The sequence below is a fragment of the Pteropus vampyrus genome, unplaced genomic scaffold (genome assembly GCF_000151845.1).
Source record: "Pteropus vampyrus isolate Shadow unplaced genomic scaffold, Pvam_2.0 Scaffold17, whole genome shotgun sequence".
In the NCBI taxonomy this organism is placed as follows: domain Eukaryota; kingdom Metazoa; phylum Chordata; class Mammalia; order Chiroptera; family Pteropodidae; genus Pteropus; species Pteropus vampyrus.
The window spans coordinates 3,104,257-3,130,822 of record NW_011888798.1 but is presented as its reverse complement, the minus strand read 5'-3'; the positions used below and the strand labels follow the sequence as shown (position 1 = coordinate 3,130,822).

The following is a 26,566-nucleotide window of genomic DNA, read 5'->3' as shown; positions in this document are numbered from 1 at the left end:
TATATTTGTTATTTTTTGTCTTTTTGATAATAGCCATTCTGACAGATGTGATGTGATATCCCATTTTGGTTTTGATTTGTATTTCCCTGATGATTAGTGATGTCGAGCATCTTTTCATATGCTTGTTGGCCATCTATATGTCTGTCCTCTTGGGAGCAATATCTATTCAGGTCATCTTCCTTTTTTTTTAATTGGATTGTTTTGTTTTGTTTTGTTTTGTTTTACGAATTCTTTGTATATTTTAGATATTTACCCTTTATTGGCTTTTTCAAGTATCTTTTTCTATTCAGTAGGTTGTCCTTTCAGTTTGTTAATGACATCTTTCGCTGTACAAAAACTTGTTAGTTTGATGTAATCCCATTTGTTTATTTTTGCTTTCATTGCCTTTGCCTGTGGAGACTAGTCCCTTAAAAATATTGCTAAGCCCAATGTCAAAGAGTATACTGCCTGTTTTCTTGTAGGAAGTTTGTGGTTTTAGGTCTTATGTTCAAGTCATTAATCTATTTTGAATTTATTTTTTTTATGTGGTGTAAGATAGTGGTCCAGTTTTATTCTTTTGCATTTAATTGTCCAGTTTTTTCAACACCGTTTATTAAACAGACTGTCTTTTCCCCATTGTATAATCTTATCTCTTTTCTCATAGGATAATTGACCATATATATGAAAGTTTTTTTCTGGCTCTCTGATTCTATTGATCTATGTGTCTATGTTAGATTGGCATAGAAACCACTAAAATATATATTTTAGAAAAGAGTATATTTTGTCTCACATCTAAATGGGTCTCTCTCCTAAGTATTATTACCATATAATTGATAAACTAGATAGTTGCTTTAAGTCCACTTTGTAACAGGACAGACAGATAAAAATAGATAAGTAAAAGTCAAAAGTCACCACACATCCAAGAAGTCAACTACATATTGTTGAGAAGATTGTGATTGGACTTGTATATCTCCTATTTGATGCCCTATCTTGCATTTCTACCATATAACGACTATTACTCTTCTACCATTTATGGAAAAGAGTCTAAATCACTTTAGCCTTTTCTGATTTTACATACTAAATTATCAATATCACAGTTTCCTTTGCTCACTGCATAACTTATTTTGCAGCTAAACTAAGCATTTAATATGTTCCCTGCCCAGATATCATATTCTCTCTGTGTGTGCTTTTATTATTAGTTTTCCCTCCACCTACAATTACCATATGTAATTCTCTTCCTCCACTCCAGCTGTACCACTACCTGCCTCTAGGACAGTTTACAATCTGTCCTAGAGATTTGCTTTGTTTAACCCTCTTTGTATACATAAATATTGTATGTTTAAAAGTTTTTAAGCAAACGCCAACAATAGAATATCAGGACCTTTCTTATAAAAACTTCTATTTCCAGATATATTCTGAAAAATTAGAAGTTTGTCAACACTGGACCGTCATTCCTGGAGAATAATGCATGGCAAGGCTGAGTAACAGCTCTGCCCATTAGCTAGAATTCAAGCAATCCAAAACAACTCCACTCGTACCTATCGAACCCAACATTGAAGCATAGTGACAGCTGACATATATATTTGCTTATGTTGCAGTATTCTTACAATAAAAGGTGAAGTGAAGTATTTCTTAGAGACCAAACTCGTATGTTACTTGACTAACTCGTGTAGAACCATGAATGTACAATCCTTGAACTTCATCAAAATTTTTGTGCTCTCTGTGTCAGGCTAAATCTGTCTTTCTGTTGTATTTTTTATAGCATGCTGGGGAATGTATTATTGGCTATCTTTTGTACTGTCTTATAATTATTTCTATGCCTATCTTAACTCTCTAATTTAAAAAGCTTATGTCAGTAGATTGTTCAATGACTGATTGAGGCTAGTGCCTTACACACTGTCATATCCTTAAACACAAACATGTGAATAGTGTTTGTGCATCAGCAAAAGTGGATCAGGCTAATTTTTTGGCTCACATATTGCACAAAAAGCACAACTCTGTTCCCATTTAAATAGAATCAGAAAAAAATTGAAGAATTACTTATAGAAGAATTGAAGAATTACTTAATTTTTAGTTACTCTAAAAATTAAAATACTTTTTTGGTAAATTTTGACTTAGGACATGCAGACTGCTTCATTAAGTCATTAAATATTAAATGAACTAAATTAAGTTGGAAAAATTACTTTGAGTTGTTTTTCTCATCTTGGGTATCTGGAATAAATTAAACAAACAATATTTTGTGTGAGATCTTTGCCAACTGGAGAAAGACTCTAAAAGAGAACACTGCTACTCGATTTGTTTGGTTCTCCCCCTTTACTTTTGTGCTTACTACTGACAATAAATAGAAAAGATGGTCACTGTTTTTCATGTAAAAAAAAAAAACCCTGAAATTTGCTCTTGAAAACACACTCTTAGATAGCAGGATATTTTCACTTGCAAATCACTCAATTCTTTGGGGTCTTAAGATCTTTTTGCTTTTCCTCTCTCCCAAATATCTCACTCTTTCTGTCCATGTAGCAGTTAGCTCTGAGTCATACCTTCTTAACTAACAAATTCCCCTTAAGTTTTATTAGCAAAATATCCCATGCTCCCCACCTCCTATCTCATCTCTGGATTTACCAGTCTAATGAATATCTACTTTAAGAAAGCCAGGCTAAAAGGGTAAATCTAGCTTCTGCAATAGTGTTTTGTACAAATGTGAACAATTATATGTACTGTTGATGGGCTTCTGGGCTTCAATCACTTGACATGTAATATTTCCAATCTTCTCAGCAATGCTGACAGTAAGCTCGAACTATGGCTTAGTTGAGGAAATTGAGTCTGAGAGACGTTAAACTCTTGCGGAAGGTGTCTTAGCCAGCCAATAAAGGCTAGAATTGGAGTCTAGTTTCTGGCTGGCACCACACCTTTCTTTCCACCATATTGTTTATTTTTATATATGTAAACTAACTATGTAATGGCAAAGAGGTCGCAACACATAGAAAAGTAAAAAAAAAACCCACATATTTGCATACATAGCCCTCTTTTTTTGGTCATTTCTTTTCTTGGGTACCTGAGATCTTTGTCTTTAGAGTTGATGCAATTGTCTCTTCACTTCAAAGAATACCAAAAATCCACAATTTTTACTTTGCCCATAGATGTCAAAGGTAGGAATCAGAATTATTGCTGATTGGGATTCTGTTTAGTGCCAGCATTCAGCAGTGCCACATCTTAGAGCCTCGAACCCACTCCTTCCAACTGCTCATTTTAAGAGATACCCCTAGACACTGGCTTCCCTAGACCTCTTTCTGGTGGGTCTCTCGGGCAGTTGCTCCACTGACAATAGTGCCCACCAGTGATGGCCCCATTATCATTCCTTTTAGTAGCTCTTCAATGGCCTACAAGTATGCACAGGAGGTCTCCCTCTAATTAGAAGAGGTTACAAACTCCTATATGACTGGGAAACTAATCTACATGACATGAGAGAATTTCAGCAGGAAGTTCAATGAGCTCTCTAATGGTAGCTGAGTTGCAGATTATTCTCAAGAAATTGTATTGTCTCCTCTGTAAATACATATTGATATAAATGCCTTCAATCAATAGCTCTAGGACAATGTGGGAATTTTCTTAACTTATGTAGGGTAAGGGTTACTTGTGATATCATCCTTCCTATACACTTGCACTTTAAAAAATATTTCGATAGAAAATACATTTGAAATTATCAGACTTTAATCTTGCAGTAATTCAACAAATGGCCTAGGATAACCCTCTCGGTTTTCCTTGTTTCTGTTCCCATTTGCTGTTGAACTTTAATATGAACATTTAGATTTGATTATCAGATGGCTAGCTTTTGGATTGGAATATTTTGTGTATTTTTTTTTCATACATATGCTGATTATTCATTTTTCTGGTCAGGACTAAAATAACTTTGAGTAGCATTCAGGTTCTGCTCTGCAAAAAATTTTAAACTTTGATTCTGATTGCCACGCTATTTGATTTCTGAAAAAATTTCTTGTTGCTCTAGTTGAAAGATTACATCTTGTTCCTTTTTATTTGTATGTTTCTTGTCATTTTGTATTGTCTTAAGTTTTAATAATAAGGAACTGCTATTTTCATTAAACTATTGGCACAAATAAGTGAAGACTTACCATACTACTTCAAAAAAGAGTAGATAACTGTTTTATAGAATTTTTGGAAGGAAATTGTGATACAAATAATGTTGACTTTAAGTACAGAATGAACATAATACAAGAAATAATGCTTAGTTCCTGCTTATAACTATGGAGTTAAATGAAAAGAAAAAAAAAGTGAAAACCATAATAAATTTAGGCTGGACAAAAGGAAGAACTTCTAGAATTAAAGTTCACTCTAGAATGAAATATTGACAGGAGAGTACAGGCTTTTATTATAAAGATCTTTTTTAGATAATATTTTTTTCTAACTTAGCATCTATGCATGTTTTTGAATCATAGTACTTGAATGAATTTTGAAAGTTAAGTGCTTCAAGACTGTGGAAAGAAACTCTACCAGCTTTCATATTCCTTTTTTTTATTCTCACCTGCCCCAAGTACTATTCAACAACTCCATAATTAAGAATTTTTTTGGAAAATCCTAAGATCAGATGAGAACTAACTATTCAACCTATTATTGTTAGTCCACCATTTGTTTATACCATCTATATAGAGTTAACCAACACACACACACACACACACACGTACGTGTACAGAGTTATACTATAACTATTTTTGTTCACTTTCTTCACATTTTTCTATCGTTTTTTCTTTTTAAGGTGATATAAATTTATAGCACTTCAGTTCTTTGATTATTTCCTATGGCACTTGTATCAAAACAGGAGCAATGTTGAGAATACTTAAAGATCTGAATGATGTGGTGTGGAAACTGTAGTTCCCACAAACAGCCATGACAAGGCCACACTCATTACCAGACTTGAAGGGACATAGAGGCACTTATAATTTACAGGCCATGATGCTAGTGCCACTGCCAAGGGCATCCACTAGAGTCTGGATCTTTACTGAGCAGGGAAGTTGCAGAGGCTAGTATTTATGAATGGACCTAGAGTAGTTAGCGGGCACCTCTTGCAGGAATCTCCCAGGTTCCGTGGGGCCTACAACCATGGGTGGTTTACTCAAGTGGCTCAGGACAAAGGCTACTTACCTCCCTTAAGTATTTTATTACTTTAACAATTATATGAGCATACCAATGCATACCAGCTGACTATCAGCTTTGTGCATAACTACAACTATCTTATCTTGTATAATTATCCTTTTTAACACCAAATCTGCTACTTACCGATGATTTCTATAATTTATAACATTTTTTTGGTGAAGAAAGAACAAACTAAAATATCAGTTCAAAGTCAATCTGTTATAGAATGAATCAATAAAGTAATCAGGATTTTAATACTACTTGGAAAAACATTAAACTGTACTTTTCCATATTTAATAGACAAATAATGAATCAAATTTGAGAGTTAGTGAGCTAGCATTTCACCTGGAAATCTCAGCACAGGCCCTCTGTGTAATAATATTCCACTGCTCAAAAATAAATGTTATTTATTATTGTACTAAAGAAGGTGGCAAAGACAAAAACATGATATTTCTTGCTTTATTGAGTGGGATTTTGAACATTTTCAAACTACTGTTAATTGTCCAAGAAACTTCATTGTAAAAGCTGTCTGAACGAATAGCTTATGTAATAAAATTACAACAGAAACAAAAGACCTCAAATAATATTCTTTTGAGATTTAACATCAGTTTAGAGAATATGTATTAACAATTATATGACATTATTTGTTCTTTATTTATTTATTCAACAATTATTTAGGTTCATATTGTGTAAAAGTAGAAGATAATTAATTGGAAAATTGCTTCAAGAGATCTATACAAATAGGTCTGGAAGATGAGAAAGAAGAGTGTTTGGCAAAGAAATTTTTCCATAGAAGTTATCCTGTAATCAAAATCTGAGCTATCTAGGCAAATGAGGAGGGACACAATACCCTAGAAAGAAAGGTTTATGCAAACAGAGAGAGGTAGATATGAGGCACCTGAGACAAGAAAGTCGAAAAAGACCAGATCATAAAGTCATACCAAGGAAAATAAGTTACATTCCGAAGTTAAAGGGAGGATCTTTGGAGGAACACAGGGAGTCTTATAATTAATTGAATGTGTGATTTTAGAAAGCTCATTGGAGGCAGGCAGGCTGGAAATATTCAGAATGAAATAAACCACTGTACGCAGACTATTAGAAGACTATTTTAATAGTTTAGGGATTGACTCTAAAGCAAAGTGACTGAACACTGCTATCTATGGTTCTATGTGGTTGTAGCAATATGAGTGTGAGCTCTTGTGGATAATTTTAATAAAAATCTGTTAAAATATTTGTTAATATAAAATTTTTCATAAAGTAGATACTCATGTTTGGAATTTATATTTTTTCCTAATCATATTGTTTTACCTACTTTTATAAATAAAATACTAAAAATATTAACTGGATGGCCATAGAGAAGTTAGGGAATTATTAGTTATTTCTTTATTTTTATGATGCTGCCATCTAGTGAAACATTTGTAAAATCACTTTGTGGTGAGATCAAGTTTGTATCTTCTAGGGCTTTCCTAAAAATGGTTACATTTTAATAATTAACGTTTTCTGCTATCCATGGGGAAAGAATTGTACATGCATTAAAACATTATAGGAGCCGCAGGAATTTTTTTTTTTTTTTTTTTTGATGTGGTACCACAGATGTGACCACAGGGCTTTTAATAACAAGATAAGGTAGGTAAAGTTTCATGGTTCATTGCGTCATTCTTTATAAATAATTGATAATAAAATGAAAGTGCTGCCTTTTCTATTCCTTGATTTTTCTAAGAAATTCTGAGTTGTAAATAAATATCTATTAAAAATTAAGTTGTAAAAATTGTTTCATAAAAAATCAATGCTTTAATTAAAAATGTTGAGAAAAAATTTTCAAATTCAGAATTTTCTTTCTGAAATAGGATTTCACTATTAAAACTGTATCTTAAAATATAAACAAACAGGAGACCATTCAAGAGTATATAGAAGATAGATGCTGTGCATGCCTCCTCTCACGACCATAGCAAAATTATAATGAAACTACAGAGCAACCATCACTGGGAGTCTCCTGAGGTCTGGCTGAACAGAAGTCCTACAACTGAGGACACAAATAAGAGGTCACCCCAAGATTTGTAGGAGGGAGTGGAGATATAAAATGACCCAGTCCCACAACCACGTGTGACAGTTGAGAATAGAGTTATCTTGGCTACAGAGCCCCCACCTTTCCCCTGAGGAGCAAGGAGTTTTGGACCTACACTGGGCTTCTCAGAGCAGAGTTCCAGTGTCAGGATAAAAAGTCCCCACAACCTCTGGCTGTGAAAACCAGCAAGGGTTGTGGCTGAGTGAGATGGAGGGCTGCAGGAGTTGCCGACATTCCTTTTAAAGGGCCATGCCTGGACTTACTAACAGATTCACTCGCTCTGGGCTCTCACACTGGGGCAGCTGCTTGAGGAGTGACAGTGACATACAGAGAGACACTGAGTTGTTGGGCTTCAGGTTGAGGCTGGAAGGGCAGCTTTCTCCTGGACAGAAGTGCTAGCAGTACTCACTGTTCCTTTGTTGAGCCCTCCTCACTCCCAGCACGAAGACACAGGCAGCCTCTATACCTCAGTCTTCATCAACCTGGATAACACAGGTCACTTCACCTAGGTAATTCCCTAAGACTCTTGCGATTCCACCCAAGCTGCATCCAGTGGTTTATTTCATACAAATAGCCTGCCTTGGCTCATGCTGCAGACTTTCTCAAAATCTATCAAAGGCTCATAAAACCCAAAGAAACAGCTTCTGGCTTCAATGTACCCTGTACCTTTTGCTGAGCAGCTCCAAGTTTGACACTAGCAGCAGCCAGCCTCAGTTCCTGGCTTGGCCTCTTGAGATGCCTATAAGCCCAGAATGGGTGGCAACCATCTGCGGTTTGCCTTGTGACTCTTACTAGGTAGCTCTGGCTGTGCACAGGCTGTGGTTGAACTTAGCCTGCATCTGGGACCCTCATAGGAGGCCCTTGGGCCAGCATATCCAGTGGCTTGCTTTACCAGAGCTAGACACCACCTAGGGCTGCATCTGTGGAGGACATATCTAAATAGCAGACTGAGCAGGCACCAGAGCCCTGATGAACTGAATCTTGCTCCATAGGCTCAATCCCTCACTGGCCAATTCTCACAAGCAATCAACCCAAGGGCAAATCTCTCCCATCGTTGTGCAAACAGCAACGAAGTCTCAACTACAATAGAAAGGCACATACAACCCACACAAGGGACACACCTTTAGCACATGGCTCAGGTGACCAGGGAAGACTGTGGCAGTGGACCCCACAGAACATTTATTACATAAAGCCACTCTACTAAGACCGGAAGATTAAGGAGCCCTACTTAACACAGAAGCAAACACAGGAAGGTAGCCAAAATGAGGAGACAAAGAAACATGTCCCACATAAAAGAATAGAACAAAGTTCCAGAAAAAGAACCAAACAAAATGGAGATAAGCAATCTACTGGATACAGAGTTCAACACTGGTTATAAGGATGTTCAATGAATTTAGGGGTAGATCGGATGAACTCGGTGAGAACTTTAAAAAAAAGATAGACAAAATAAAAATAGATATGGAAAACATAAAAGAGAACCAGTCAGAAATGAAGAATACAACATCTGAGATGAAGAGTACATTAGAGGGAATCAACAGATTGGATGAAACGGAGGATCAAATCAGTAACATAGAGGATGGGGTAGCAGAGGACACCCAATCAGAACAGCGACAGGAAAGAAGAATCCAAAAAAAAATGAGGATAGTTTAATGGGCCTCTGGGACAACATTAAGGGTAACAACATTTATATCATAGGAGTACCAGAAAGAGAAGAGAGAGAACAAGAAAATGAAAACCTATTTAAAGGAATAATGATGGAAAACTGCCCTAACCTTATGAAGGAAATAGACATACAACCCCAGGAAGTTCAGAGAGATCCCAAACAAGATGATTCTAAAGAGGTCCATGCCAAGACACATCATAAGTAAAATGCCAAAGGTTAAAAACAAACAGAATCTTAAAAGCCAAAAGAGAAAAACAATTTGTTACCTACAAGGGAGATCCCATAAGACTGCCAGGTGATTTCTCAGCAGAAATTTTGCAAGCCAGAAGAGACTGGTAGGAAATATTCAAAGTGATGAAAAGAAAGGATCTACAGCTAAGATTACTATACCCAGTAAAGCTATTATTTAAAATCAAAGGACAAATAAAGAGCTTCCCAGACAAGAAAACGCTAAAGGAGTTCATCACCACCAAGCCAGTATTACAGGACATGTTGGAAGGACTTCTTTAAGAAGAAGAAAAAATATGTATCAAAACTATGAATAAAGAATGATAATAATTACATATCTATTAAAAATACTTCAAGTGAAAAATTATTAAATGCTCCAATCAAAAGAGGGTACCCAAATGGTTAAGAAAACAAGACCCTTACATATGCTGCCTACAAAAGACTCATTTCAGATTAAAAGACACACACAAACTGAAAGTAAATTCAGTTAATTGTGAATATTTCATGATGGACCTAGAGGGTATTGTGCTGAGTGGAGTAAGTCAGATAGAGAAAGACAAATGCCATACAATTTCACATACATGTGAAATCTAAAGAACAAAATCAACAACAACAACAACAACAAAAAACAGAAACAAACTCATACATACAGAGAACATTTTTGAGGATTATCAGATGGGAGAGTGGCTGGAGGTCAGAAAAAGGGAAAGGATGAAGGAGTACAAATTGGTAGTTACAAAATAGTCATGGAGATATAAAGTACAGCATAAGGAACATAGTCAATAATATTGTAATAACTATGTACAGTGTCAGATGGGTACTAGACTTATTGAGGTGATCATTTTGTGAGTTATATGGATGTCTAATCACTATATTGTACACTTGAAACTAATATAATATTGCATGTCAACTATAATTGAAAAATAAAAAATATTATTAAAAAAATCCATATATTTGGATGAGGGTAACTTTCCTCTTGCCAGTATTTCAAACATATATATAAACAAATGTGTGTGTGTGTGCGCGTGCGCGTGTGTGTGTATTGAACCTAAACATTAGTCTGCAAACCCAGGTTTTGATAATCTCTAAATTTTGATAGAGATTAATTGTATTTCTTTCCTATCACTCACAAAACTTCTTTTAGTATGGAACATCTGTTGTATTTTTATGACATGTATTGCTTGCTTATTTTTTTGTGAGAAACAGTCAAAAAAAACTAATTAATTATGTAGTAGTAGTAAAAACTTTTTTAATGCGAAGCTAGCTCTGACAACATTATAATGAGCAAGGTTTCCAATTAACTGACTCTTCAATATATTGAGTTTTCTTTACAGAAACTAAGCTATAGGGTAGGGGTCAGTAAATCTTTTCTGCAACAGGTGATATTAAATATTTTAGACTTGTCAGACATATAGTCTGTATTGCAACTACTCAATTCTGCTTATAAAAGTAGACATAGACAATATTTAAACAAAGGAGATTGTTGTGTTCATATGTAACTTTATATTAAAAAGAGATCATAGTTTATATCCTTCTGTTCTAGGGAAAATACCTGTAATAGCAATTTGGAGTTAGTTAATGTTAAGAGGTAAAACAATCTAAAACTGATCTCTCTGCAATTGCTTCCCTCAAAAGCTTCAATCGATAGACATGTTTCTTCAAAGCTGCAGGAAATTTAAAATTTTGAGAATGCAATTATTATCTGTGTACTTAGTAAGCTAAGAATAGAATTTAGAGGTAAAACATTTTTGCAAAGTAAAGTATCATCCTCATTTAATGATAAGTTTATTTTTTAATTCATGTTCATGGACAAAGTTGTCAATGTGGAATGAATCACTATGTTCTCTAAGTAAAACTTTTAAAATTGTGATATGCAGAAAGCTAAATGGTTTGACAGTAAGCCATTAAATTAGAAAGTTGCTACTTGGGTACACTTGGGAGAATAAAAATTTACTGCTCCAGGTTATCCTTCTGGAAACTTAGTGGAAACAGAGGATCAGTTTCTAATACACTGACTTCTACTAGGCAGAGATACAAAACATGTGAAGCCATACAAATAAATAGCTAAAACAGAATAGAGTTAGATAGTAAGAGACTGTTCATGTCTCACATCAGTAGGGAGAACACAGTGTAGAATCAAAAACAGCATCGTATCTTATTGGTCAACTTTGTGTCGGCTGATCTTGGCAGGAGTTGGTCTCAGGGATCCTGCTAGTCTCAGCTGAGCTCCCTTATGCACCTCTAGCTAACTAAAGGGAGATGGGGAGACCAGCAGAGCTATGCTGAGTTCAGGAATGGTGATTTTAATTCACATTTTTTTCTTTTTCCATCTGGGCCAGCCAGTTGGCCCAGACTAGTTATTTTCACGGAAATGGCAAAGGGAAAGAGAGGGCAAGCACTCAAAAGCTTTGGGGATTCTGCTTGCATGCATTACATGTGCTGACATTACACTGATCAAAATAATTCATCCGGTTAATCACAGAGGCAGAGAATTGAGCCCTGCCCACAGTGGGTGGAACTGAAGTGACATGGCAAAGGACAAGGATACAAAAAAAGACAAAGAACTAAAACCATTAAGGCAATTTACCACAGCACGTGTACACTTGAATTGATTAAATTAAATATGGACGTGACATGTGATTAAGTGATAAACTGCAAACTTCTATTAATTCTTTCAGGTTGATAGGATACACTAAAGCAGATGTTCTCGAACTTTTTAGTAATGCAAAACTTTTACACTCTTAAAAATCATAGAGGACCTGTGTTTGTAATTAAAACAGAATTTTAACATGCATGTATTTATTTTATTTTAGAATAGCAATAACAAACCCATTACACATTAACATAAATAATATATTGTTAGAGAGACAAAACTATATTTTCTGAAATAAACAAAATAATATTTTATGTTTAGCAAATCTGTTTACTGTTTTATTTAACAGAAGACAGCTGATTTTTTATATCTACTTCTGCATTCAATCTCTTAATTTTCTTTTTCTTTGTGAAGAATAAAGAAAATTAGCCCTTGTGCCGATATATAGTCAGAAAAAGCAGAAGTAGTTCAACAGGCTTTTCAGTTAATTGTGAATATTTTTTGATAATACTCAAAATTTAACAAGTAAGAACTTAGGAGTTATAGTGTGGAATGTAAAACCAATTACTAAACTTTCTGTACTTTCTTACATTAAAATCCATTGGTTGGTTTTGCATTTTGAAGAGCTCTTTTATCCATGATATGTAACATCAAGCAATTGTCATTTGGAAAATATTGGTTCACTAAGTATGAATATTTTTCAAATATTTACATAACTTATTATACATTATTTTAAAATTAGATATTACTACTAAGCTCATCAGAAATATCTTTAAATCCTGGGAAGGGGTCATCCTCATAGAAATGAATACAAATTTTCCAAGTTCTAATTTCTCTTGGAAACTACTTTTTTTCTTTGTTTTCCTTGACTTGACAGACTCATGCGGCTCACACTACTGTCTATCAGTTTCTCTTTCATTTAAAAAAAAAAAAATTATCAAGTAACAGTGGCTTGTTCAGCTTGCAACTCAAATAATATCATAAGTGCATTATGTTGAGACAACCATCTTACTTCGGAATGTAATCAAATGTTTTATACATAAATCCCATCTTAAACCTTAAAAATATGAGAATTTAGGTATTGAGATTTAATAAAAATTTATCATGTTACAGCTTTACCAAGGAGACTTTTAAATGAAATTATTTTTTTTCCCTGCAACTGAATGGCTTTGATATGCAATGACTACCAGTACTATTTGGTGCCACCGCCTTGATTTATGCTAAGTTGCCGGTAGTTTTACCTGTCACTACCTTTGCATTATCAGTGCAAATGTCAACACAGTGACAAAGGCAAATAATGTCTTTATATTATGAAAACTATTTAGACCTAAGAGGGTCTTGGGAATGCCCAATGTTTGTGATTTACACATAGTAAACCACTGCACTAACGGGTGAACCATATTTACGGTACAGCAGTTTGTCAAAGATTTTCTTAAAGATATTTGTACTTACTATTTTAATCATTAAGCAAATTTAAAACTTGGTATTATGTTCCCCCCCAGGGTTGTTTCATTGGCTTTGATCTAGCACATGCAGTTGGAAATGTTGAACTCCACTTACATGACTGGGGAGTTGATTTTGCCTGCTGGTGCTCCTACAAGGTACAAACTGGTTAATATATTTACATCCTTTTATTCCACATTAACTTTAACCTAAATAAAAAAAATGAATAGATGACCATTTTTAACTATTTGAATTACTTTTCTCCATTTCTTTTATTAGGATATTTTGTGGTTTTAGTTCATTGTAGAGTCATACAATAGAATTGTATGATTAAATTCTGGTGTTTCTATTCCCTATAGAGTACTTATTCCTTCAATTCCCTGGCTGCTATTTAAAAAAAAAAATTTTTTTTTAAGTTAGGGGGTTCTGGAAAAGAGCTCCACACTTAAAACTTAATTCAAATTGATTAGGTTCTGAGTTTATTTTGTTTTGTTTTTGATACTTTGTGAAATGTCTACATATGTAAGATAATTCTTATTTGTAGACAATTTAATTGACAAGGAGCATGAAAATGAAACTAATTTTATTTTAATTTAAGTGTTTTTAAAATATAATACTTTGATTATTATTTAAATATTTTTGTGACAAAATAATTGAAAGTATTGTGTTTTGAAATTAGATTAACTTCAGTAAAACCATTATCTACTAGTTAGGACAAAATTTGGCCAAAAAGTAATAGCTATTTATACTCAATTAATAATGCTATGTTTCATTTGTTTTTCTTTAAACAAAGTAACCCAAAATTTTGTTTAATCATAAATGCTCAAATAATCATACATTTGGATCTGGCTAAAGGTCAGTTTCATAAGAAAAAGTATGATTACATTGTTAGTTTTTGTTGTATATTCAGATAAACCCATACAACTTAATGTATTTTCAATCCAGTATTTAAATTCAGGAGCAGGAGGCCTTGCTGGTGCCTTTGTCCATGAAAAGCACGCCCACACAATTAAACCTGCGTGAGTATCATCTTTTGATTATTCTTTCATGATGATTAAATTAATTTTCATTAATAATATGCTAAATTTACATAAATTCTTTAAGGAGCTACCATTAAGAATCTGAATTGATTATAATTATTTTACTACTTTATTAACAATGATTTGTTTATCAGAAATAAATGCTTTCCCAAGGTTAAATTGTTCAACTGGTTGAACAAGAAATTTAATCACAAAAATGAAAGCTTTGAGGCTAAAAAAGTCATATAATCATGTAGAGGAAGGAGATGGTTTAATGCAAAGAGACTACTTAATTTTTTCCAAAAATTAAACTTTAGAAAATTTCAGATTTCTAACATTAATGAGTAAATCAAAGGCAACTAGAAATGTGCCTAATTAAATGTGATGTGTTGTTATTTTTAAATGTGATGTGTTATTATTTTTAAAAATCTCATCTGCCTCTAAAGCTAGAAACATAATATGATGGTCTTGTAAGGAACATCTCCTGTCCTAAAAGATTTTATAACCTATGAAAACTGAAGAAGCTGAACACTGAGCAATACACTGACTATATAAAAAACAATACTTTTCTATTTTATGTAACTTTCTTCATTTTTATAGAGCAAGTATAAATGCAAATGTAATACACCAACAAATTTACACATTTTTATTTGAGGAACTCATAGTATTTCTTTTATTTTTGTCTGGTATGGCGATAAAGAAATAATATTCTGGGGGAAAAGAATCTTCCATAGTTGTTGTTGCACAGTATGTAGTATAAGGAGAATGTCTAGACTCTTAATAGGTAACGTAATGAAGTTTGATTAGTTTTCTGAATCTTCTCAGCCACTGGCTTAGTGTTATATAATCTTCACAAGAATTAAAGCTGAATTAGTAATAACACTTGGAGCGCTTCACGTTTCTGAGGTTCTACACATATAAATCCTAGAAATTTAAGATTATTTTCTATAGTTTATTTAATTATGTTTAAAAATTCTTCAAGATTTTAAAGTTTTAAAATTAAACAGAGCATTCTCTTTAGATAGGTATTTGTCAGGCAGAAATCTCCCTCTCATAACTGTCAGTACATTAGATTTCTCCCCTTGTCCTAAATTCTCTGAAAAAAATATAAAACATATATTGTAGGAATACTAGGCATTTTTTAAAAGTTCTCTTTTTTATTTTTCACAAACTTCATTGATGTTATACCTAGCATATTTGTTTTCCATACAGACTGTATATAGATATTACTGGCTTTTGTGTGGTGATTCATCCTGACTGATTCCCACTCTTCACTTATTTAAATTGTAAAAGAGGATTTGATGTATTATATCAACCCAAAAGATGAGCCAGTGCGGGTAGCACGAGCCAGTGGGGGTAGCAAGGTTATCTTAAGTAATCTATACAAATTCTAGAGAATGCAAGTTTTGACAGTTAAGCTCTGGTCTTACAGCATCAGTCTATTGCTCTCGAGATTTCTTTCATCATTATTTGCCCTTTATGGCTAAGAAGCAGAAGAGGGTGAAGGGGTTATAGTGTGCTTGCATATGCCTTATCTTATAGAACTCCGACATGTTCTAGATGCTGTAATTGTTAAGTTTATGATCTTAGAAGAAAGACCATCTAGGCAGACAAGATTCACATTCAGTATGACCACTTGCTGATCTATAACCTGAAGAATGTTCCTTGACATCTCAGCGTTCTAGCCCCTAAATAAAGACAGTATCAGTACCTACCTGTAGTCAATTATTACGAGAATAAAATAAGATGATGCATGTAAAGCACTAAGTACAGCCACTTACGCATTATATGTGATCCATACATGTAAGCTAAGTACTTTGTTAACTCATTGTGAAGTTTCATTTGTAACTTGCAGATTTTTGCCTAGTAGAGATCATTTCTCTCAAACAGGAAACATAACCCCAAAGGTTATGTTTTGTCACCTTTAGGATATTAAGCAGTTTTGTACCTATCACCAAGTTCATTTCAGCAGGCCTTTGACACAGACTGACTTTGTAAGTCTCCATAGCTTGAATTCTCTCTAGTACCAGACTTACCATCTTACTGGTTTCTTCACTAATTAATGAGTTGAATGAGATCTTTGTGTATGTTCATTTTATATTTGTACAAAAAACATGCTTTTAACTTTTTTGAAAATTGTACATTACTAACTATTATTGCATTTTAACTAACTGGCTTTAGAGACTAACAAGACTCAAATTAAGCTTGACTCACAAAACCCTCCTTCAAAAAACCGATTGTTTGTTTGTTTGTTTATTGTTAAAGCTTCTTTTTATATTCCATCAGAATGACTAATTCCAATGGTACTACCTTCTACACTATAGTGGAATATAACTGATAATGATATTGCAGACTTTGTTGCTTAAAAAAGGATGACATCTAGTGGCTAACCATGTTATTTCAAATAAATAGTATCCAAATAACATTTCTTTTCCTGGTCATCATACATTCTTTATCAAGGATTCTTAAAGTATATGTACTTAAATTATTTTTAATTTTATATCATTTGACTATATATTTATAAGGCAATAATTGTGTAGTCAAAGCCTTTGAAAAAGAGGTAGAACAGGATGAAGGAGGAAGTCAAGGTGGGAGGTGTTCTAGGTGCAAGGTTAAAAAGCACGCATAAACGTGGGGAAGAAGAGTATTATGGAAGTGGCTGGCCTACGTGGTGTAGAGAGCAGATTCCAGGATATATAATTCTGAATTCTAAAAGTTTAATATTTAGTATGTAAATTTAAAATATCTTTTGTATGATGTTTCCATAAGCAACAGGTAAATTACATTTCTACCAAGATATTTCACTTCGTTTTGTTTGTTTGTTTGTTTGTTTGTTTGTTTAAATAGGCATTTTGGCCAAACTGATGACCTAAGAGTTTTTCTAAGAACTCTTTGCCAATAAAGAAAATGAGTAGGAATCAGAGTCAATCCACTGCATTAAACATCATAACTGAAGCTATTATTTACAGCTAGAATTTGACCTTTTCCTAGTTTATCATCATTTTTTCTCTCCGGTGACATATGCTAAACTTCATTTGTAGCTAAGAATTATACTAAATAAGGATTGATAGTGAGTAAACACCATCTTGTACATTTTTTTTTTTTTCCTTTTAGGGCTGACTTCAATTCAGTCTATAAAGTTGTTAGTTGTTGCTCTGAATATGAAAAGAAATATTTTCATATGTAAAAATTTGACAGAAATGTATCACTAAAAAAGTACTTAAAATACCTTTGAATTTTTCTTTTTAACTTTATAAATGTTGACTTTTTTGGTACATTTTAAATTAATATTTAACCTTTTGATTTTAGTGGTTTCAAAAATATCCAAAGCCCATAAAAAGATTCTTCTGTAAGAACCCATAGACTGCAATTCAAGGTTCTCTTCTCCTGCACTTTTTTAAAGAGAGATTCTAACATGAATATAGGAATGGATTATATGAGCTGTTAAGATTCCTTCTATCATTTACTTTTTCACACTGTCCAGTGTAATCATACATACTGGAAAACTGCTCTTCCTTACTTTCCATGGTGGTATAATAAACCTCCAAGTATTTCCATGTGCTAGATCTCTTGAGTGCTCATTTATCCTAGATTTTTTTTTTTTTAAGCTTTCTGAGTGGCTAGTAATGGGGCTTAGTAATAACTTTGATGAAAATGCTAGAATTTCAAGTCATGCCAATACATTTCCATAATCAACTAGAGGTGTTTGATTGAAGACTTTAATAGGGATGACATTTTAAAGACTTCATTAAGGGCTTGAGTCATCTCCTTTATTGTAATAAGTAATTTGCAGGTTAAAAGGAACCAGTGAAAGAGGTTAGTTGACTTCAGTGCATGGTTCAGACAAATTTTAGAACTCAGAAATGTAGGTTATTATTATCATTTGGCAACTTGAAAAAAAAAAAGAGAAGACACATTAAACAATAGTCAAAAAGTCTAAGAAAAGATAAAAATAAGTATTAAGAATTTTGGCAAAAAAGACTTAAAAAATTATAAGCGTATACCATGCTTGGCTCAACTAACTGCACAATTAATGTTATAAAAGGAGAACATCTAATGCGCCTTTCTTCTGGGCAGTGCTGAGTTGGTTTATTTAATTCCACATACTTCAGACAGTGGTGGAGAATGCCATAGCCCAAAACTTATCTACAATTTAAACTTCGTTTTGGTTTCTTAGTGATCCTTTCTGACTTACTACTTTTCACATCCTTGTCTAGTGTCTGCGTAATGTCTCCTTGTTAAAGACTGAAAGAACGAGGACGTGTAGGTGGCAGTAACAAAATGTGTAAATTCACAAGACTCCAGGCACTTTCAATTGGGATAGGCCAATATCAGTAGGTTTCTAAGCGAGTGTTTCCGCAGAATCTCTATTTGAAATATGACCTAGCCCTCCCAGGTCACATGTTTTATTTACCTCTTTAGCCTGTTACTGGAGTTGGGTATTCAGCATTAATGTGGATAACTTCTCAGCAACAACTTCTTGACCTCTCAGCCATGTTAGGTATACTTGTCCATCCTCTTTGTCATTAACGTTGACCTCCCACAGTCCTAAGCTTCCAGTGTACCATTTTGTCTTGATTCTGCACCAATGTTAATGATTACTTTATTTCACAAGGTTTACTCTTTCACTGTTTCATGGATTCTCTCAATGTCCTCTTCTCTGGGAGTATCTCATCCACAGTCATGATTTCAACAATTGACATTTGTAGAAGACACCGATTTGTATTTCCAGCTTTACCACTTGCTCAATTTTTGGCCTTTATTTTCATCTGATTATATATTGCAAGAGTTCTTGATTATCAAAGGGTTACTTCAGTCCCCGAAGATACATGGTAATGTAGAAAAACAAAGGTTGTCATGATAAGAAATATTCACAAATGAGCTACTCACTTATAAAATTTGCCCTTACCTAACACCTTTTCTCAATTAGTATTAGTACTTATCTCTGAGTTATTATTTTAAAAAATCTTAGTCATTTGCTGATTATAAAATGTTTGAATATCAAATAACACAATGAAAACATGATGAAATTGGGTTATAAAGTAAATTTTTTTTAAGAGATTCAAGATTTCATGAGGCAAGTGATGTTCAAGAACTGCTGAATTACAAAATCATGAAAAATGAGAATCTTTCAGAGTTGGAACCATTAACAGATGAAGTAGAGGAAATTAGACACGGTACTTCAAAAGCAAATGACTTGAATATCAGGGATTAAAAGGAAATGAATGCTTCAAAAACTTTTGTAAAAATGATCATTTTTATTGTCATGCTAAAGAAGTTAAATGTAATATAAAAGAGATTCATTTTTGCTATTATAACATTTATTAAAATACACCAAAAAATCAAAACTAGATTTATTATGTATTCTTTTTAATAATTATCATATTATAATTTTAATCTAAGTATTGTGAAAAATTTTTGAAAATTTTTATGTTTATTTGAGCCAAACTGCTGGCACATGCCCATGAGCAAGATCTCAAATGCTCCTTAAAGATTATAAAATTATAAGTTTAAGTTTTTAGGTAATGTTAAATTGTTTTCGAGAACATCTCAAACAAATATTTCATTTTTTCTTCAAAAATTACTAAAAAGTATGATTATAAATATACTAATTTAAAATAATAAATTATGATACACTAATATATTAATATACTAATTTATACTAATATACTAATATATTAATATACTAATATACTAATTTAAATATACTAATTTATGATTATAAATATACTAATTTACACTAATTTATAATAATTATATAATAATTATAAAGAGTATGATTACTAGTATAGATTTATTTTAAATGGCTTTTTTCCAGTATTTCATTTGTCATCAACTAATAAGGACTTTCAATATATCCATACACCTTTTTAATCTCAGGAATTAAACATGATGAAATTTCTATTTTATCTTACTCCAACAAAATTGTGTTTTTTCTAAGTTGCTCATTGCTTTTCATGTAAAGAGAATGATCCTGAGTTAATTAAAGAGACAGAAGAAATATAACCAACACATACTTTTGTATAAGAAACTTTCATAGGCAGAAACAAATATAGAATATCGCCTATGATTTTAAAATCTTACAATTTGTTTGGAGAGATATCATTTAATAGGCAAATAAATGATTTAAATAACAAGTAACACAAAATTAAAATATATGTCACAAGGTAACTTCTTAATAATTGCTAGGTGAGTTCTCAGACACTGCTATAGTAGCCGTGAAGGGATGCATGACTTTAACTCAGAGCTGCTTCGAAAATCTTGAGCAAAGTGGTGGGGAAATTTAGGAATATATATCCTTCGAAAAATGAAATGCTATGTTAACAAAGTGAATAAATTTACTCTGTTACTCTGAAAGCTGAAAATGTTGCCTATGAGAAAGATTTCACTTGATTAATTTCATAAATTTAAGGAAATATAAAGAAGAAGAAAGCATTACTTAAATGATGTTTCTTAAAGGGATATAGCAAGTGATCTTTTCCTTTTTAAATTACTCAGTAAAAATTTTATGGAATCTGAGTTATTGACTTAACATTGAAATGTCTGCTTCTTATCATAAAATTGTTCTTCATCTCTTTTCTACAATATTTAAAAAATTATAAACAGTAGTAAAATCGAATTTGCTTTAGGCTCACACTTAGTTCCAAAACCATGCTCATGGAGTGGGTTATACATGCCATAACTCCTAGTCTCCAAATCTTCACTTGTAAGGGATCCAAAAGAAGACAGACTGATTAAAGAAAACTCATTTATGGAATAATTATATATAACCTACACCTGTTTTCATTTGAAAACCACTTTAGGTCAATAATTCTAAAAGAATCCCTCACCTTCTTTGCCTTACAATTTTTCTATGCAAAATTTTCCAGATAATCTTCACATGTGGTGAATTTAAGCTGTGATCATAAAAATAACATTTATATACTGAGGAGTGATCACAGTTAAAACTAAATTCAGTAAATAATCTGATTTTTTTTTTAAAGTTATACAGGCTCTTAAAGCTGAAATAGTAATTATCAGTATAAAAAGATGAATTAAAGCCATTGTTGCTTGAAAATCATTACTCTCAAATAATGATAACATAATCATTAATTTGGGAATATTGAAATCTTTTGAAATCTTAAAATTTGTTTTCTAGAATTTCCATCTAGTGTCTCTAAAGGTATATGAGGTCAATGAATTTTTCAGCCACAAATAGTATAATTTGTCAAAGAGCTTCAGCTCTTGTTTAATTGTTTCAAATTTTATCTCTAAAGTGACCTTTGATATCTGCATTTTTTAAATATTAACTATGAGGAGTAATTGCTAAACTTTTATTGTTCTTCTTGAGAAAATACACGTGTTCATCCAGCTCTTTATGATTGCCAAAACAGCCTTGGTACAATGACACATGTTGTATGGGGCTCATCACACACAGATTCGCTGGGTCCTGGGGCTTCCAGACTGGAAGGTTAACTTCACACACCACAAGAACACTTGTAATACATTGCACAGAACCGAGGTCTGAACAACTTTGATCCATTTTTGCCTTTGTTCACTTGTTTTTACTCTACTCCAGAGAAGAAGATTTGATTGAATGAAAGTTTCCCTTTTCTCTAGAACTGAATTCTGTCTTCATCATGACCAGTTCATGTATAGATAGCTTTCGTTGGTCCCCATATCAAATCCTGCTCTAATCATCTTTGGTCAAGGCCATGGACGATTTGGCACAAGCCATGACAACTTAAGCAGAAAATGGCCATTTGACCTTTTTTTTTAAGAAAAAAATTAAAAATTGATTATAAATTAATTCTAAATTGAGTACAGGGCCATTGTTTTCTTTCTTTCTTTTTTTTTTTTTTTATCTTTCTTTACTTCCATAGTCCAGGAAACTCTAGAAAATATATATATATTTTAATTTTGTTGTTGAATATATAGCTCTTTCTTTACTCCCAGCATAATAGAAAAACCATCTTCTAGCATATGGAAGCATTTCTATTTTCCAAGTTATTCTGAAGGGGGTATGATTTGCAAAATACTGTCAAATTAAATATGTATTTCCATATGTTTCTACAAAGACCAAATATATCCATGAAAACTAGCTGCAGACAACTCAAAAAAAAATTCCTTCATGAGTATTTTAATTAACATTGCAAAAATTTCTTCTAAAGTCTTAAATTCAGACATATTCTCTATGTTTTGGGGCTTTTAATATCAATATAACCTCATAGGATTCTGAATCAGTATTTCAAAATAATATATTTCAATAAGTATATGCAGAAAATGTTCAGAGACTTTATTTAATAAAGCTTTCACAACAAGGAAATACTGACTTAGCTCTTTTAAATACAATATATTATTCTGGATTGTCAGAAAACAGTTTTCGATAACTAAAAGTCATGATGTCAGGAAGTGCTTAATAACTATGGTTATCACATTGTTAGCACACTGGACATATTTGAACCAGCCTCATGTTGAGTAAGATTTGAAGATGTAATTGAATATGTAACAGAACCAACAGAAGCACTGTATCTTAGCAATATTTAAAGAATGAGTTAGCAAATGAGAGGAGAAAAGGAATAACTTTGTGATACCTTCTCAAACTATTTTTCAGGGTATTGTTAAATCATTTTACTTAGAACAGAGCAGAGAGACTGTAAACAGATGCATGTTTTTTGTTTGTTTGTTTTTGTTTTTGTTTTTAAATCAAAATTGAACGTCTTTACTAAGTTTGAGTTGATAGTATTCTACCTGTAATCCTAATATCATGGCCATGTCAAGTCTTACAATAGTCATACTTGGGGACTGATTGCTGGCATCAAGGGATAAATGTACCATTTACATGTTGAAGCAACCTCTTTTGTCAGTTTTCAAGATTTTTATTTGTCATTAGCACCTTTGAATCTGCTTCTGTCACTTAAGTCATGCATTTATTTTTCCTACAAATGTGCTGGTCACCAACTGCCTGGATTTAGATTCCCCTTACTCTTTGTCTCTTTTTTAGTTGGGTTTCTTGGGGGCCTCTTGTTATAATTTATATCTACTGCTTTCTTTGCTCCTTATTCCTGTTCACTAACTTCACTTTGCCTGAACTACAGTTATTTTTGGATTCTAATATCGACTTGAACTGTAGCAACTGTAGCAACTGTAGTAACTGTGTTTCTGTTTCCCACGCCTTTCTTCTCACTCTGTGTGGTACTTAAGCAACAATTATGTTCTGCTGTGAGAAAAGACCTAAAAAATTTACTGAGACCTATGTATCCGCTGCAACCATATCCAAATCCTACCAAATTGATCTTACTTCCTCGTGGGCAGAGTTTTAATAAAGTCAAGCCCAACCTTATTTCTCATTTGGTCATCCAAATTGGATTGATTGGTTAGTAAAGACTGTCAGTGGAGGATGGACGAAACATTTTTACTGATGATAGATGCATAAAACTTCAAACAACCAAAAGTAAAGAACAAAAATGTCTATAATTGTTTGTGAAAGTAAGTTAATATTTTCAGTGAACATTGTGGAAGAATTTTGACTTCTAATCCTGAAGGAACAACTGCAAAAGCATCTGTATGATATTTGCACTCATTAAAAATATATATATTTATTGAGCATCTGCTATAATCTAGGCAATTTTTAAGGTATTCAGATAGACAGCGAAGATCCCTGTCCTCATAGAGCTTACATCCAGGAAGGGAAGATAGACTGTACACCTAACAAAGAGCAAATTAAATATATTTGAAGTTGATAGGTCCTGTAAACAATTGGAAAAGTAAGACAGGAAAAAAGAGATATAGGAATACTCTATGTGAGATCCTTAGCAAGGTGCAGTATTAAAAAGGGATTCAAGAAAGCCCATGTTGGGAAAATAAGATGTGGATGAAGAGGCGAAGGAGGGAGGGATCACCAAACAGTTATCTGGTGAAGAGAGTTTCAAACAGAGGGACTATTTTATCAAGGGCTTCAAGACAGGATTGTGTTTGAGGAACAGCAAGAAGGCTCCCATGGCTGGAATAAATTGAGCAAGCTGGAGATTAGTAGATGAAATTAGAGAGAAAAAGAGGTCCATAAAATGCAGTTTATTATAAGGCAATAAAGACTTGACAACCATTGGCCGTTTTGCCATAACATTGACATGACATAGCAACTTTTAAAATGTTCACTCTGGTGGCTTCCTTGGGAATGGATTGTAAGAGGGTAAGGGTGGATGTTGAAAGACTGCTGGAGAACCATTACATGAAGTAGGTAATAAGTGACAATTCAAAGCAGAGACGTAGCAGAGGAGGTGATAAGAAGTTGTAGGATTCTGGATCTATTATAAAAGATAGGTTGCATCACTGTAAAAGAGGTCAAGAATACAAACATGAATATTAGTTAAGAATTGTTTGCAATCATAAAGAAATGAGTTGCTCACTATCTAAAATATGGTAATGCAAATGAGAAGGACAGAGTTAACAGAAAACTGAATCAGAAAGACACATATTTGGATAGAGGGGCAAGAATCAGGGGGAAGGCAAAGATTAACGATGTTTGGGCAAAAGGATGCTAAATCATTAATCAAATGTCATACAGTTTTTTTTTTTCATTTATCAACCAAAGAAAAACTTCTCGAGCATATACTATAAGCAGAAGCAGTATGCAAAGCATTGGGGTTACAGACCTAAATGAAATCTCATTGCCTGGAATGTACCATTCAGTAGGAGTAGCCAAAAGAAAGAGAGAGGTTAGAGAATCTTCTGCTGAGGAGATAGTTGAGCTGACTGGATAAATCATCCTCTTAGACTAAAAGGCAACAGCCAATGGTGGGTGTTCTATGCAAGACAGCTTTACGTGCATTTCAATCAGGGGCCAGCACACAAGTCTTTGAGTTCCAAGCAAGGAATTCTGATCGTATCTTAAAGACAAGAGCGAGCCATTGATCGATTGTTCATGTGGAGCAAAATTTATGTCTCTTCACCTTACCAGGTCTTGATTTGCTCAAAGGGAGAAAAAAACAGCTATGCCTGGGACATCTCTAAGGTTCCCTTCCATATTTTAAACTCTTTGATTCTCAGGTGATGAAAATGAGGCATAGGAATAACAATCTAAAACCAACCTGATGAAAATCTGTATGTCATTGACCATATCGATGACTTTGGTGATTCTCTTCCGCTCTACCTTTTTGTAATAGATACAATCAAACGCAATAACGCAGGAGATTTGTAACAAACTTTATTATAATTTTCTCTTCTTTTTTCTTTTCTCAAGTATGAGAAAGTACTATGTACATATTTCTTAAAATTCGGCTGCCAAAATTTTATTATGAAAATACTAAGAAAAATATATAAAAGCTAGTTGAATTAATACCTTTCTCCTTACTGTCTGAATAAAACAACCTTTATGGAACTTTTGATTCTATTAAAAATGATTATTTGATGAGGATCATAAGTAATATACTTTTACTTGAGGTTAGGTTATAGAGGACATTAGGATGTAAGATGACAATCAACGTTATCCCCAATGTCTATTACAGATTTTGTTTATAAATGAACAATTATGCTGTACCCTGAATGTCCCATGTTTTTGCAATGCAATAACAGTTTGATTGAACACATTTTTGAAGCTACATAAATGGTAAGACAATTGTATTTAGTTCTAAGTTGTGACCTTAAGAAAGAGAGAGAGAGCATAGGGAAAGAGAACAAAAAGAAAAGAGAAGAGGAAGAGGAAAAGAAAAAGGAAAAACAAAGTTTACTTCTAATCAGGTACATATTTCTAAGCACCGACTTAAATTATTAAATATCTGGTGATAAATATTCAAATTAAAGGACATTATGAAAGCACTCTTTTATGCAAATGTACCTTAGAAAAGACTGTGATCTCATTTCTTTATATGTTGGATTTTGCTCCGATGATGAACTGCATATTTAACATAGGCTAAGAAAACTGGGATAAGTTTTTTTGTTTAGTTTTAGTGAGATATGGGGTGAGGAGAGGTAAAGGGTTTGCAGAATAATTTAAATTAATTCAGTGCATAAAATATTTAGGGATTTATACTGGAGCTTCTGCCACAAAAGGCTTGTTAAGGAGATCAAGGAGAGTTTGGATATTTCATTTCCTAATTCTTAGCATCCAAAATCATCTAAGTGGATCCCTAGTGACTTTCTCTTACTGAATCTGAATATCATGCCTCAAGATGCCTTTATAATAAGTGATGCTTTCCATTTGATTATACTTATTTGAAACTCCTTTTAGGAAATTTATGATGTTCAAAGAACATAAAGCATATTAAAATCTTTACTTTTTATTATTTATTGGATCTTTTCCAACACCTTCTCTCAAAATTCTGTTAATATCTTCATTCTAAGTAAATTAACTCCCTGCTCAATTTTTAATTTTTGATGGCAAAAGGTTCAAATTTTCAGTCCAAGTACAATGAGATTGCATCTTAATTGTTATTGTTCATATTCAGTTTGTA

The 26,566-nt window shown here is 33.0% G+C and overlaps 1 protein-coding gene across 1 annotated transcript in view; it reads left to right on the top strand.

Annotated features, from left to right (window-relative positions):
* The window catches only part of KYNU (kynureninase), a 110,585-nt gene that overhangs the window by 58,879 nt on the left and 25,140 nt on the right, over positions 1–26,566 (top strand). The window contains exons 8-9 of the mRNA XM_011354473.1: positions 13,176–13,274; positions 14,062–14,135. Coding sequence (XP_011352775.1) covers positions 13,176–13,274; positions 14,062–14,135 — 173 coding nt within the window. The remainder of the gene's footprint in view (positions 1–13,175; positions 13,275–14,061; positions 14,136–26,566) is intronic.